This window comes from Geotrypetes seraphini, chromosome 3 (genome assembly GCF_902459505.1).
Source record: "Geotrypetes seraphini chromosome 3, aGeoSer1.1, whole genome shotgun sequence".
Taxonomy (NCBI): Eukaryota; Metazoa; Chordata; class Amphibia; order Gymnophiona; family Dermophiidae; genus Geotrypetes; species Geotrypetes seraphini.
In genome coordinates, this window is record NC_047086.1 from 347062063 (window position 1) to 347077238 (window position 15176).

At 43.5% G+C, this 15176-nt stretch overlaps 1 protein-coding gene across 5 annotated transcripts in view; it reads right to left on the reverse strand.

Annotated features, from left to right (window-relative positions):
- Positions 1-15176, reverse strand: part of KCNH1 (potassium voltage-gated channel subfamily H member 1) — a 487752-nt gene that overhangs the window by 406139 nt on the left and 66437 nt on the right. For all 5 annotated transcript variants that reach the window (XR_004538934.1, XR_004538933.1, XM_033939452.1 and 2 more), the window contains one exon: positions 358-486. Coding sequence is in view for 3 of the 5 variants with exons in the window: in XM_033939452.1 (XP_033795343.1) it covers positions 358-486 (129 nt within the window). In the remaining 2 variants the exon portion in view is untranslated. The remainder of the gene's footprint in view (positions 1-357; positions 487-15176) is intronic.

Below are 15176 nucleotides of genomic sequence, written 5' to 3' on the forward strand. Positions count from 1 at the left end.
CAAAACAGAATTTCAAAACTGCTGCAGAGCATGCAATAGGAATAACAACAATAATCTTCACAAAGTCTTCATTCAGAACACAAAAACATTTTCCACTCATGGCTCTACTGAAAAGTACAGAGAGCCATCTCTGGGACGGAAGCCAAGCTAGTATTTACAGTCCAAGGGCACTGCATTGAGATTAGGGAAGGAGAAACAATGTATTGAATAATGCAGTAGCGCAAATTTACTGTGCCTCGAACTGAGATTTTTAAAACTGTGACATCCATAAATATAGCATTTTCCAAAATGCGGGTTTATAAGACTAACTTGTAATCACACAAATAACACGTATCTGCAGAAATGAGATTAACAAACCTTTAGTTGACTCATCCTCTATGGGCTGTTTGAAAGCTGTTATGTCACTAAAAGTGCAAAGAAATAAAACCACTTTGTCTTGTTCATTACGAATTGGAGCGATTTTCACAAAGAACCATACAGGAGTTCCTGAAAAAAAAAAAAGCAATATACAGAACAATAGTTACTGATGTTGCATCAATATGAACTGCATATGTATGTTTTAAAAATGCATCACAAAATGGCTTTGAGATTGTTATTCTTTCTTCAGTATAGTATGGGGAGGCAAGAGCAAAACCTCTCTCCCTGCAGTAATGTTAGAGTGGCCAGGGAGAAGTAGCCAAAAACAAGCATACTTTAGTAATCCCCTTGTGGAGCCACTGAGGAAACCACTAGGTTTAAACCAATGGTTCACAAACCTATCCTAGAGGACCACCAGTCAGTCGGATTTTCGGGATAGCCCTAATGAATATACATGAGAGAGATTTGCTGGTGACAGGCATGCAAATCTACACCATGCATATTCATTTGGGCTATCCTGAAAACCTGACTGACTGGTGGTCCTGCAAGACAGGGTGGGAACCCCTGGTTTAAACCAGCTGGTGAGATGAGAAGACTGAATGTGAATTTGACATTGAGATCTTATGCTTGAATTTTTAAACATTTTGCATATTTAATATTGGTTAAGCTGATTTGTAGCAATGCATTGGTTTTTATTTTTGCTTTTTTGTTTAGCGGGTTTGGTTAAAGTGAGGGTGGGAAGCTATGAATTTTGGGTTTAACTTTTAATCATAGGCCCAAGGTAAGACATGACATTCCTGTAGAGAAAAAGAGAATGGTTAGCTGATTGCTCAACATCTATGCAATGTAATATTGAGGTTGGATACCGAAACAGATAACCTTTCAAAAGGCAACATTCTACTGATACAGTCCGTTCTCATTATTCACGGTAGTATGGTTCCCGAAAAAGTCTGTGAACTGCGAAATCACAAATGAGAAAACACTGCACCTCAAAACCGTGTGATGCGAATAATAGATTCTATAGGGAAAATAGGGTTAGGTTCCTGCATGGCACAGCATTTGACAAGAACCATAGTAAAACATTTAGAATGTTGCAAATTTTTTATTTACAGTATTGCGTATAGAAATACCTCTTAACATTTTTAACAAAAATAATTGTGCACCACATTGCCAGAAAATAAATAAATGTAAAACCAGCTATGTCACTCGAAGCCCAAAAGATGAAGTTACGACGGTCTTATTTTGGTCATATTGTCAGAGACAAAGGACATTATGTTTGTGAAGATCGAAGGAAGCAAGCAGAGAGGGCAAACGACAACCAGATGGCTGGGCATGTTGAAAACAGCCAAGGGGATGACGGTGGAGGACCGTACTGCAATATTATTTACCTGGGCACCATGAAGAAAACCATCAGGAGACTGAAACTAATTCAAAACACCGCCGTCCGCCTTATATTTGGCTTGAACAAACGGGAACACATCACCCCTTACTACCACAAACTACATTGGCTACCATTTGAATCCAGAGTCCTATTCAACTTTGCTTGCTTCTGTTACAAAAACAGTATTCGGTCTATCTCCAAGCTACCTCGACCCACACTTCAACCTGAATTCTTACAATAGGAACACCCGCAGAATTCACCTATTCGCCTTCCCCTCCCTAAAACTTTGTCATTTCAAAAGGTTCCTCGACAAAACCTTCGCCTTCCAGGCAGCTAAACTGAACCCATGGCTAGCCCAAATAGTGCTCGAGGCCCCCACCTACCTCGACTTCAGAAAACTACTCAAAACCCGCCTATTCCACGGACAGAACCCTTAATAACCCTTCTTCCACTGCTACCCTCCCACCAATGAACTGAAATCTCCTCTTACTCCTTCTTATCGTACTTTCCCTATCTACTATTCTCAAAGACTTGTATATCCCTCCTCCCGCTAACCTCAATGACATTGTTGTTTGTAACTTTGATTAATTGATGCAAACCGCCTAGAACTCCCTGGGTACGGCGGTATACAAGAATAAAGTTATTATTATTATTATTATTACCGGATTAGCACAAAACTGATTTCTTTTTAAATTTGTAATTTATCAAGTCACTGGGACTTGAATATGAGTCAATGGTATGACAGGCAACCTCCTGTCCCAGGTAGAAATGCTGCATTTGACTCTGCCAAGGTTACAACTGCTCCAAGTCCTACAATAAGGGACAATAGCCAGAAGGCAGGCAAAGGACTTAGGAAAGAGGCAGACATGCTGGCAGCGATGGCCCTCCGAGCATGCTCCTGGTAACATGGCAGCTGCCCGGAGGGAGGACGGCCTTTACTCCGCCCCCTTCCCCAACATTCCCCTGTACCCTCCGACATCATCTCTAATGTCGAGGGAGTTAGCTGCCTCTCACTGGGTGTGTCTGGAGAGAGGGGGGAAGAGCTACCCCGCAGCGGAAAAATTCAAAAGCTGAACACTTGGGAGCATCAGCCCTTTTCTCAGTGCTCCCAGTGTTCCCAGTGTAACTGCCCTCCCGCCACTTAATTTTCTCATATTTCTACAGTAGTTAGGAGTCTATGTTAGTAAGAAGTATGCCAATAATCTGTACTCCCTTATGGTGCTTGCAGAGTCAGGTATGTAATGTTAGGAAGAAGCGTGTACGGCGGATGTATCCGAGACCTGAAAATTCTGGCAAAATATTGAGACTGGACTCTCGCAGTGAAAGCATACTGCGCCTGCGAGCAAGACATTGTCCGCCTTGCTGGCTTGCATGGCAGGAGAAATAACGGAGTGCTGCAGTGGCCTCGCTGGAAAAGAGGATGGCAGGTCACGGATGGCATGCTCCCTCGCTGGAGGTCAAGGCCGGGAGCAAGTTCTGGAGAGGGCTTATGGCTAGGCTGCTTCCTAGGGTGTTATTTTATGCATATCATTAATAAAGTTGTGGCCTTTTATTACCAGAACTGTCTCTGTGATTTTATTCTCAATGCCAGGGGCCAGGTGGACGAGGAGGTGCAACCTGCCTATGTTAATGCAGCCCACCACAGAGATTTCTACCCAGTCTAAACAGGTTAGCACACCTTCCAATTATTCCTTTTGCAACCTCAGAGAGCACAAACTGACATAGGAAGGGTTAATAGGGGAGGTGTGGCTAAGAGAGCTGAGCAGTACTAGTACAACCAAGAGTTACCAAGCAGGGAAAGAAGGGGCTGGGGATAAATTAGAGCCAGCCGTGAAGCTAGTGTGAAGCTGAGCACACTGCCTAGAATGCCAAACCAGCAGTGCTCCAGGGAATGGCACGGGTTCTCACCAGACAGAAAACCTCCTGCTTCTTTAAGCTCCAGAAACTCTGCACTAAGGGAGAACCAGGTTATGAGAGTGAAAATCCTTAAACCTAGGTTAGCAGAGAGGGAAAAGGTGGAGGATGGAAGAAGTTTTGAAACTGTCTCAAGTGATCCTGTATTTTCACAGCCAGGAAGCAGAGAGGGGCTGTCAGGAGAATGTTTAATCGAACTAGGACACAATGACTGTCTTCAGTGACCCTGAGTATAGCATGGAGTGAGTCTGGGGAAGACAGTGTGTTTGAAGGTACGTGTGGCACAGTGGTTAAAGCTACAGCCTCATCACCCTAAGGTTGTGGATTCAAACCCACGCTGCTCCTTGTGACCCTGGGCAAGTCACTTAATCCCCTCATTGCTCCAGGTACATTCGATAGATTGTGAGCCCACCGGGACAGGGAGGGAAAAATGCTTGAGTACCTGAATAAATTCATGTAAACCGTTCTGAGCTCCCCTGGGAGAACGGTATAGAAAATTAAATAAAAATAATGTGGAAAGGAGTGTTTAAAGTGAATGCAAAGGTTGGCTCTAGGACACACAGTGTTATATTAGCCTGAATGAGAGAAGCCCCTAAGACAGGGGTGTCAAATTCCCTCCTCGAGGGCCGCAATCCAGTTGGGTTTTCAGGATTTCCCCAATGAATATGCATGAGATCTATTTGCATGCACTGCTTTCATTGTATGCTAATAGATCTCGTGCATATTCATTGGGGAAATCCTGAAAACCCGACTGGATTGCGGCCCTTGAGGAGGGACTTTGACAACCCTGCTCTAAGATATGCAGAAGGGCTTGGCTGTGTGTGTGACTCATAGTTAAGGCGAATCCCTGAGCGAGGAAAGGGGGTAAAACTGAGAAGACTATCCTTTTGTTTGATGCACTTGCACAGGTGTCAAAGTCGGTCATCGAGGGCCGTAATCCAGTCGGGTTTTCAGGATTTCCCCAATGAATATGCATGAGATCTATTGGCATACAATGAAAGCAATGCATGCAAATAGCTCTCATTCATATTCACTGGGGAAATCCTGAAAACCCAACTGGATTGTGGCCCTCGAGGAGGGACTTTGACACCCCAGGGGGATAGAACCAACTAATTAATAGAAAGGTAAGTTCCCTGCACTCTGACCAGGTTTCAAAGCAGGTCAGAAGTGCCATAGCCTAGAAAGGACAAAATGCTAAGAGGAGTTCCTCTTTTTGCCGAATGGATCAGAGTCTCGATTCATTCACATTGAGTTCACGGTTGACAGCAGAAACAGACTCATCAGAACATATTTTGCCATTCAGACATATGACATGCCTCTTTCTCTTTGTAATGCACTCTCTTGACCCTGGGTAGCTGTTTCTGGAAGCAAAGCCAAAACCGGAAGTGAAAGAGAAAGGAAACAAAGCCTTTTTTTCTAAGGTCGGAGGTCCAAGAATATGTGATTGCACTTCCCCCTCCCCATTTGCGGTTTCAGTAATCGTGATTTCACATATTTGTGATTTTTTGGGGAGGGGGAAAAAAGGAAAAAAAAATATCCTTAAGTCTTCCCCCTGGCATCCCGGCCTTACCTGGTGGTCTAGCGGGCTTTCGGGGCAGCAGCGATCTTCCTACGCTCCTGCCCCGTGCAGATCGCCATTAGGAAATAGCTGTAGGGAGTTCCCGTCGTAGTCTCGAGAGACTACGGAAACTCACAGCAGCCATTTCCTAATGGGGATCTGCACGGGGCAGGAGCGTAGGAAGATCGCTCCTGCCCCGAAAGCCCACTAGACCACCAGGTATGGCCGGGAAGGCGGGAGGGAGGCAGGGGTGGGTCAGAGCCGGATATCAGCAGTTTTTCACCATTCGCAGTCCGGCTCTGCCCCTATCCCCCCGCGAATCCGGAGGGAGAAGTGTACACGGCACGAATGGCGAATAGCGGTCACCACGCATGCAACCAGTGGCGTAGAGAGGGTAGGAGGCACATGGGGCAGTGGTGCCCCTGCACCCTCCTTTCCCCCCTCGCTCCTTCTTTGCCTCCGTCCCACTCCTCTCTCCTTCCTTGCACCCCATGCCACACTCGTGCCCTCTCTTCCCCCCCTCCTGTACCTCTTTAAATCTTCATCATCTTCTCTTTCAATCCTCCTGTCCCAGTCCTTTGTTTTTATTTTACTGCTAGATCAGATTATAGTAAGACCTTATTACTGAAGGATCTGGTTTGCGATTCAGATGTGAGCCTTACTTTATAGAAGAAATCTGGCTTCCAGACAAGATTAGCTCTCTATTATTAGAACTTTGTCCTCCAGGTTATAAAAATTCTCCATATTTCAACAACTGATTTTAAAAACGGGGAACATAAGAACATAAGCAATGCCTCCGCTGGGTCAGACCTGAGGTCCATCGTGCCCAGCAGTCCGCTTACGCGGCGGCCCAACAGGTCCAGGACTGTGCAGTAATCCTCTATCTATATTCCTCCATCCCCTTTTCCAGCAGGAAATTGTCCAATCCTTTCTTAAACCCCAGTAGCGTACTCTTCCCTATTACGTCCTCTGGAAGCGCATTCCAGGTATCCACCACACATTGGGTAAAGAAGAACTTCCTAGCATTCGTTTTGAATCTGTCCCCTTTCAACTTTTCTGAATGCCCTCTTGTTCTTTTATTTTTCGAAAGTTTGAAGAATCTGTCCCTCTCTACTCTCTCTATGCCCTTCGTGATCTTGTAGGTCTCTATCATATCCCCTCTAAGTCTCCTCTTCTCCAGGGAAAAGAGACCCAGTTTCTCCAATTTCTCAGCGTATGAAAGGTTTTCCATCCCTTTTATCAGACGTGTTGCTTTCCTCTGAACCCTCTCGAGTTAACGGTCTAGCTATGGTTTATAAACATGTTATTTTTGTGTCAGTGATTGACTCATTAATGGTATCTGCTTTAGAGTAGTTGGCATGTCAATTCTCAGATGAATCCCCTTTTGGCTTATTAGGATCTGTTTAACTATACAAATCTCCGGGGGATTTGGCTAAAATATAATTGCAATTCTTTGAACTAATTTTGCATGCTTCATCCCAATTTCTTCATGTACTTACCTTGGGTGACATAAATCTTCATCTTGAGGATTCCTAAGACATTAATGTAACTAATCTTTTTCAGAGATTAGCTGAGTTGAGGTTGCAGGGTGGGAGACGTAGGACCAATGTCATGAAATTCTTTTTTTTTTTCCACAGAAAGAATAGTGGATACCTGGAATGCCCTCCCACGGGAGGTTCAAACACAAAAACGGTGACCGAATTCAAGAACGTGTGGGATAAACACAGAGGATCACTATATAGAAAAAGGATGGAATCCAATTAAAGGAAAAAACTTAGGGCTCCTTTTACTAAGCTGCACTAGCGGTTTTAGCGCACACGCTAAACGCTAACGCCAGCATTGAGCTGGCGTTAGCTCTTGGTGCATAGTGCGGGGTTAGCTTGCATGGCAATGCAACGCACGCTAAAAACGCTAGCACACCTTAGTAAAAGGAGCCCTTAAATGGCTTCATAACGGGAGTGAGTTTGACAGCAGCTTCTGAGAAATGAGACCAATGCCAGGCAGATTTTATGGTCTAGGTCCCATAAATTTTATTAGGTTGTTACTATGTTAAAACTTTTTTTTTTTTGTTTACTGCGTTACCCTTTACTTGTGATATGTTTTTTATTTATTTAATATGTTTTCAATTAGTTCATTTACATCTGCAACATATGGATGTTGTTATGTTATTTATGAATGAGAATGATCATATCGAAAAAAATGGACAGCTAAGGTCGAGCCAGCATGGGTTCTGCAAGGGTAGGTCGTGCCTCACAAATTTGTTATACTTCTTTGAGAGGGTAAATAGCCAGGTGGACAAAGGTGAACCCATAGACATAATTTACCTAGACTTTCAGAAAGCCTTCGATAAGGTACCACATGAGCGATTGCTCAGGAAACTATGGAATCATGGGGTGGGAGGGGAGGTCCACCGATGGATTAAAAACTGGCTGTCGGAGAGGAAGCAGAGGGTTGGTGTAAAGGGCCACTACTCGGACTGGCAAGGGTCACGAGCGGGGTTCCTCAAGGGTCGGTGCTGGGACCGCTCCTGTTTAACATATTCATCGACGACCTGGAGGCGGGAACAAAATGTGAGGTCATCAAATTCGCTGATGATACCAAACTATTCAGCAGGGTTGAAACCACGGTAGATTGCGAGGATCTCCAAAGGGATCTTACGACACTGGAAGAATGGGCAAAAAAGTGGCAAATGAGCTTCAACGTGGGGAAATGCAAGGTCATGCATGTAGGGAGAAGGAACCCGATGTTCACTTACAAAATGGGGGGAACAATGCTAGGGGTCAGTAAGCTGGAAAGAGACCTGGGAGTGATGGTAGACACGACATTGAAGGCGTCAGCACAGTGCGCCACAGCCTCGAGGAAAGCAAACCAAATGCTAGGTATCATTAAGAAGGGTATCTCGACCAGAACGAAGGAAGCCATCCTGCCACTGTACCGGGCTATGGTGCGCCCCCATCTGGAATACTGTGTACAGTACTGGTCACCGTACCTCAAAAAGGACATGGCAATGCTTGAGGGAGTCCAGAGAAGAGCAACTAAACTGATTAAGGGTATGGAAAACCTTACATACACTGACAGACTGAAAAAGCTGGGGCTGTTCTCCCTGGAGAAGCGGAGACTCAGAGGAGACATGATAGAGACCTTCAAGATCCTGAGGGGCATCGAAAAGGTTGACAAGGACAGATTTTTCAATTTGAAAGAAACTACAAGAACAAGGGGCCACTCGATGAAATTGAAGGGGGACAGGTTTAGAACAAACGCAAGGAAATTTTTTTTCACACAGAGGGTGGTGGACACATGGAACACCCTTCCGGAAGCCGTGATAGGAAATAGCACAGTACAGGGTTTCAAGGAAGACCTGGATAGGTTCCTGGAGGACAAAGGGATTGAGGGGTACAGATAAGAGCAGTGGAAGGTTTAGAGATAAGTGTAGAGGTAGGTATAAAATTAGTCAGAGACTGCTGCTCAGGCAATATGCCTGATGGGCCGCCGCGTGAGCGGACCGCTGGGCGGGATGGACCTCTGGTCTGCCCTGGCGGAGGCGACTACTTATGTTCTTATGTTTTTTATTTATTTAATATGTTTTCAATTAGTTCATTTACATCTGCAACATATGGATGTTGTTATGTTATTTATGAATGAGAATGATCCATTCATTATCAAAAATTTTAGACTCAACAGCTATTAACATACTAATACACTCAGTTGTAATCTCTAGTCTCGATTACTGTAATGCTCTCTACAAGGGCATTACACAGAAAGAGCTTCATCGCCTCCAAATTATTCAAAATACTTCAATAAATATCATCACCAACTCTAAAAAATGTAATCATGTTACCCCATTTTTGAAAAGGGCACACTGGTTACCAATAGAACACAGGATAACTTATAAAATTCTTCTTTTAACATTTAAAACCTGTACTACTAACTGTCCTGAATTCATAATCCCTCAAGAACCCTACGTTCCTCTTCAACTCACCCCCTCTCTTAATCCATTCCCTATCTTCTCGGTAACTGACCCTTCTATTTGGAATGCCGCTCCACGGGATCTAAGAGAAGAACTGCTGGAGAGGGTGCAGAGGCGAGCAACAAAGCTAGTAATGGGTATGGAGAAACTGGAATACGAGGATCGACTTAAGAGACTAGGATTGTTCTCCCTTGAGAAGGTCTTGATATGATCGAGACCTTCAAAATACTGAAAGGAATCGACAAAATAGAGCAGAAAAAACTATTTACATTGTCCAATTTGACACGGACAAGAGGATACGGAATGAAGCTGAGGGGGGACAAGTTCAGGACGAATATCAGGAAGTTCTGCTTCATGCAGAGAGTGGTGGACACCTGGAATGCTCTCCCCAATGAGGTTATTGCGGAATCGACCGTCCTACGATTTAAAAGCAAACTAGATGCACATCTCCTTATGAGAGGCATAGAGGGATATGGGTGACTAAAAATTACACCAGGTGTACACCTGGGAGGGCCTCCACGTGTGCGGATCGCCGGACTTGATGGACCGAAGGTCTGATCCGGAGATGGCACTTCTTATGTTCTTATTGGATCGGTTTGAATCTAAATTAATTAAAAACTTTTTTTAAGTTCAATATTTTTATTGATTTTAATGAAACAGAACAGAAACAAAGCAGAAACAAAAATCATACATCAATAAGATGAAAAAAGTATAGCAATAGTCACCCATGTCATATCACATTCGTATACAAAAAGTAAGCAAATCTTATAGAAAATATGAAATGCACCAAATAAAAGAGTACTACATAATGTCATAAGAACAATAGAGGAGAAAGGTATCATAATATTAGTAGGTAAAAGCAAAGTCAGTACAGTAGCAACAACATACATCATCTATATAGAATTGAAGATCACATGTCCAAAATAGGGTCCCAGATATCATGGAATTTACTCAAGGAACCAAATTTCTCAGCATATATACGTTCATATTTCACAATAATTGTAACATGTGCCCACCATGAGGCATAAGAAGCAGATGACAAGTCTTTCCAGTTTGATAAGATTTCTTTTATCGCAATGAGAAGTAAAGCCTTAAGGAGAAGATAATTAGCATCAGAGATAGTTAATGACAAGCCATCATTCCCAAATATGAGTATTGTATAAGTCAGGGGCAGTTTAATATCCAGTGCTGTCGATATCGTCTTCCATACTGATTTCCAAAAGTCCTTTAATCTTGAGCAATCAAGAAGCATGTGGCGGAGCGTACCCTCTGTATCAAGGCAAGACCAACAATGATTTGACATTTGGGGACTAAACTTAGCCAATCGGTAAGGGGTCCAAAAAGCCTTATGGAGTAGAAAAAAGGCAGTCTGTCTCATGGATGATGAATGTAAAGCTCTTCCAGCCAGAAGACAAGAGTCCCTCCAAATATGATCTTCCAAGGATAAGCCCAATATGTCATGCCAAGATTGAACCATTTTGCAATCAAGAGGGTATTTGTGTGATTGGAGTAATTTGTACCAGCGTGATGCTTCTTTGCCTTGATGAACAATTAAGGTGCAATGAGAAAGGAAAGACGGGCGATCCACAGAAGGATGTAGAGGAAGAAAATCCTTTTTGATTGCATGCGTCAATTGTAGCCATCGGAAGAATTGCGACGGAGGTAGTCCATATGTTCTGCATATGGATGCAAAGGTGTTCCATTTTGTTCCGTCATATAATTGATTTACCGTCCAGATTCCAATCTGTTGCCAAGATTTCCATGAAACCGGATTATTCTGAATCTTTATATGTGGGTTTAACCATAGAGAGGTCATCAAGTTTGTGTTCCATCTGTTTTCAGAAAATAGTTCAATTTCTTTAAAAGAGTGAAGAGTAGAGTGCAGAATAGGGTTATTCAACATAGTAGTAGGTAGAGACATAACCGGAGCTAAGTTCAACGGAATATCTGTGAGGTGTGACTCCAGAAGTTGCCAAGGAGGCATATTAATCGAGTCTGTTATAGAATACCATTTGGAGCTCTGTCTTAGTATAAAAGAGACATGGTAATCAAAAAAACTGGGAAAAGAGACTCCACCATTCTGTCTGGAACTCTTAAGTTTCAGGAGACTAATCCGTGGTACTTTACGTAACCATAAAAATTCAGTTAGTAATGATTCCACTTTCTTGTAATAGGACCGATGCAGCAGAACTGGGAGCATGGATAACACATAATTCACTACAGGGACTATCATCATCTTGATGGTGTCCAAACGACCCCACCAAGATAGCTTGAGTGGTGACCAGAGGGCAAGAGAACGTTTTACTTTGTTCATTATATATTCCATATTATATTCCAACGTGTCCTCAATGGTCGGGCCAAAGAAAACCCCCAAATATTTAATCTTATCAGGGTTCCAGTGAAAACCTAGTTGTTTAACATCATCACAATGTTCAGGGCAATTGATGGGCATAATTTCAGACTTAGAGAAGTTTAATTTGTATCCAGAAATTAGTGAATAGCGGCGAATTAACATAGAAACATAGAAACATAGAAATAGACGGCAGATAAGGGCCAAGGCCCATCAAGTCTGCCCACCCCAGTGATCCTCACTATCTATCTTTGCGGATAGATCCCACATGTCTATCCCATCTGGCCTTAAAATCCGCCACACTGGTGGCCTCAATAACCCGAAGTGGAAGACTATTCCAGCGATCAACCACCCTTTCAGTGAAGAAGAACTTCCTAGTGTCACTGTGCAGTTTCCCGCCCCTGATTTTCCACGAATGCCCCCTTGTTGCCGCGGGACCCTTGAAGAAGAAGATGTCTTCTTCCACCTTGATGCGGCCCGTGAGATATTTGAATGTCTCGATCATGTCTCCCCTCTCTCGACGCTCCTCGAGTGAGTAGAGCTGCAAATTCCCCAACCGCTCCTCGTACGGGAGCTCCCTGAGTCCCGAGACCATCCTGGTGGCCATTCTCTGGACCGACTCCAGTCTCAGCACATCCTTGCGGTAATGCGGCCTCCAGAATTGCACACAGTACTCCAGGTGCGGTCTCACCATGGATCTATATAGTGGCATAATGACTTCAGGTTTACGGCTGATGAAACTCCTGCGTATGCAACCTATGATTTGCCTTGCTTTGGATGAAGCTTGCTCCACTTGGTTTGCCGACTTCATGTCTTCCCTGACAATCACTCCCAAGTCTCTTTCTGCTACAGTTCTTGTCAGGATCTCGCCATTTAGGGTGTAGATCTTGCATGGATTCTGGCTTCCCAGGTGCATGACTTTGCATTTTTTGGCATTGAAACTGAGTTGCCAGGACCTAGACCAGTGCTCCAGCAGAAGTAAGTCATGCACCATATCGTCTGTCATTGCTTTTTTGTCTGTTGTGCTTTTGCTCACTACATTGCACAGTTTGGCATCATCGGCAAACAATGTTATTTTACCTCGAAGCCCTTCTGTCAGGTCTCTTATATAGATGTTGAACAAGATCGGGCCTAGGACGGAGCCCTGTGGCACTCCACTTATCACCTCCGACATCTCGGAGGGAGTGCCATTCACCATCACCCTCTGAAGCCTACCTCCAAGCCAGTTCCCAACCCATTTTGTTAAAGTGTCGCCCAAACCTAAAGAACTCATCTTGTTCAGCAACCTGCGGTGTGGCACGCTATCAAATGCTTTGCTGAAATCCAGATAGACGATGTCCAGGGACTCACCAACATCCAGCTTCCTCGTCACCCAGTCAAAGAAGCCGATCAGGTTGGATTGGCACGATCTCCCCTTAGTAAATCCATGTTGGCGGGGATCCCGCAGATTCTCCTCGTCCATGATCCTATCCATTTGGTGTTTGATTAGGGTTTCCATTAGTTTGCTCACTATTGAAGTGAGACTCACTGGTCTGTAGTTTGCCATATCCACCCTGGAGCCTTTCTTGTGTAGTGGAATGACGTTAGCCGTCTTCCAGTCCATCGGGACGTTACCTGTACTAAGGGAGAGATTAAAGAGCGCGGATAGTGGTTCCGCCAAGACATCTCCCAACTCCCTGAGTACCCTAGGGTGTAGGTTGTCAGGCCCCATTGCCTTGTTGACCTTGATTTTTGACAGCTCGCAGTAGACGCTGCTGGGTGTAAATTTGAAATTACTAAACGGGTCTACTGATTTAATCCTTGTATGTGGTTGAGGGCCGATTCCCGGCACCTCGCGGGTGAAGACTGAACAGAAGTATTCATTTAACAGTTGGGCCTTTTCCGAGTCCGTCTCCACATGGTCTCCGTCTGGTTTTCTGAGTCGTACTATCCCGCCTGAGTTCTTTTTCCTGTCACTAATATATATATAATAATTAGTTCAATTATATGTGGAAGAGAGGAGGGAGAGGCATATATAAGGACATCGTCGGCATATGCTGACAGTTTGACCTCAAAGTCTCCTAGTTGGAAGCCAGATATATTCTTATGCAAGCGTATAGCCACTAACAGCGGTTCCAGAGCCAGATTAAACAGTAGGGGGGACAACGGGCACCCCTGCCGAGTTCCTCTTGTCAATTGGAATGGAGAAGAGTAGATATTATTGATATATAGTCTAGCCGTCGGGTGGGTATATAACACTCGTATAAGAGTTGTAAAATATATAGGAAATCCATACCATTGAAGTACTTGAAATATATAGTTCCATTCTATACGATCAAAGGCCTTTTCGGCGTCTAATGCAATTGCAAGTAATGGAGAAGTATTACTGGTGGAGTGTTGAATGATATGTGCAAACAATCTAGAATTATCACAGGAATATCTTCCTGGCATAAATCCTGTTTGTTCCGGATGAATGAGAGTGTCTAATACTGGTTGCATTCTGTTCGCAAGAACTTTGGCAAATATTTTAGCGTCCGTATTAATTAAGGAGAGAGGGCGGTAATTTGCGACATCAGTGAGATCTTTACCATCCTTAGGAAGGACGATAATATTCGCCTCTGTGAAAGATCCTCTCCCACAACCTTCAGTAATTAGTACTTGAAAAAATTCAAATAAATGTGGCAGAATATGAGGCAGAAAAACTTGGTAAAATTCCGACGGAAGGCCGTCAGGGCCTGGTGCTTTCTTTTTAGCTAGAGATCGTATAGCTTTAGCAATCTCATCTGGACATATTTCAGTATTTAAATTGTCAGATTGCGCAGATGTCAGTAGATTAGATGGCAAATCTGCCAGAAATTCCTTGGCCGTCGATGAGTTCACAGATTCAGTGGTGTAGAGAGATTTATAAAATCTGTGGAAAGTAGCTACTATTTGTCCTGTATCAGTAATTACTAAGCCAGAGTCATCTTTAATGGCGGGTATAGGCTTTTTAGTGGGTCTACCCTTCAAATATTGGGCAAGAAGATGCCCACATTTGTTGTTTTCCATATAATAAGAAGCATTTTTCATCAATATTTGATTATTGGCGACTTGACTGGTAAGTACATTATGTTTCAGTCTCAGTGATCTAAGCTCCGTCAATATAGAAAAATCAGCAGAGGAGTGTATGTGTTCTTGTTCCAGTCGTTTAATATTGGTCTCTAATAATTGTATTTCTGAGAGTTTCTGAGATTTCATATGGGCTGAAAAGGAAATGATAGAGCCCCTAATAAAGGCTTTGAAAGTATCCCAAAGAGTAACCCAATTAGTATCTTCCAGCTTATTTAAGTGAAAAAAATCAGTAATTTCCTTCTCAATGTGGGACACAAATTCTGGTTCAGTAAGCAAGGAGGTGTTAAGTCTCCATATCCGCTGAGGACGCGGGGCCATAATATCATGTAATTGTAATAATATAGCTGCATGATCAGAGACCACAATCTCCTTTATAGTTGAAGAATGAAGAAAGGTAGCCAGAGAGGTACTCATCAAGAAAAAATCAATTCGAGTATAACTGGAATGTGGTGCAGAGAAGAAAGTATATTCGTCAGCATTCAGATGTTGGATTCTCCAGGGATCTATCAAATCAAATTGAAGTAGTAGATCTTGAAGTTTATGCCAACTTCTAGATTTT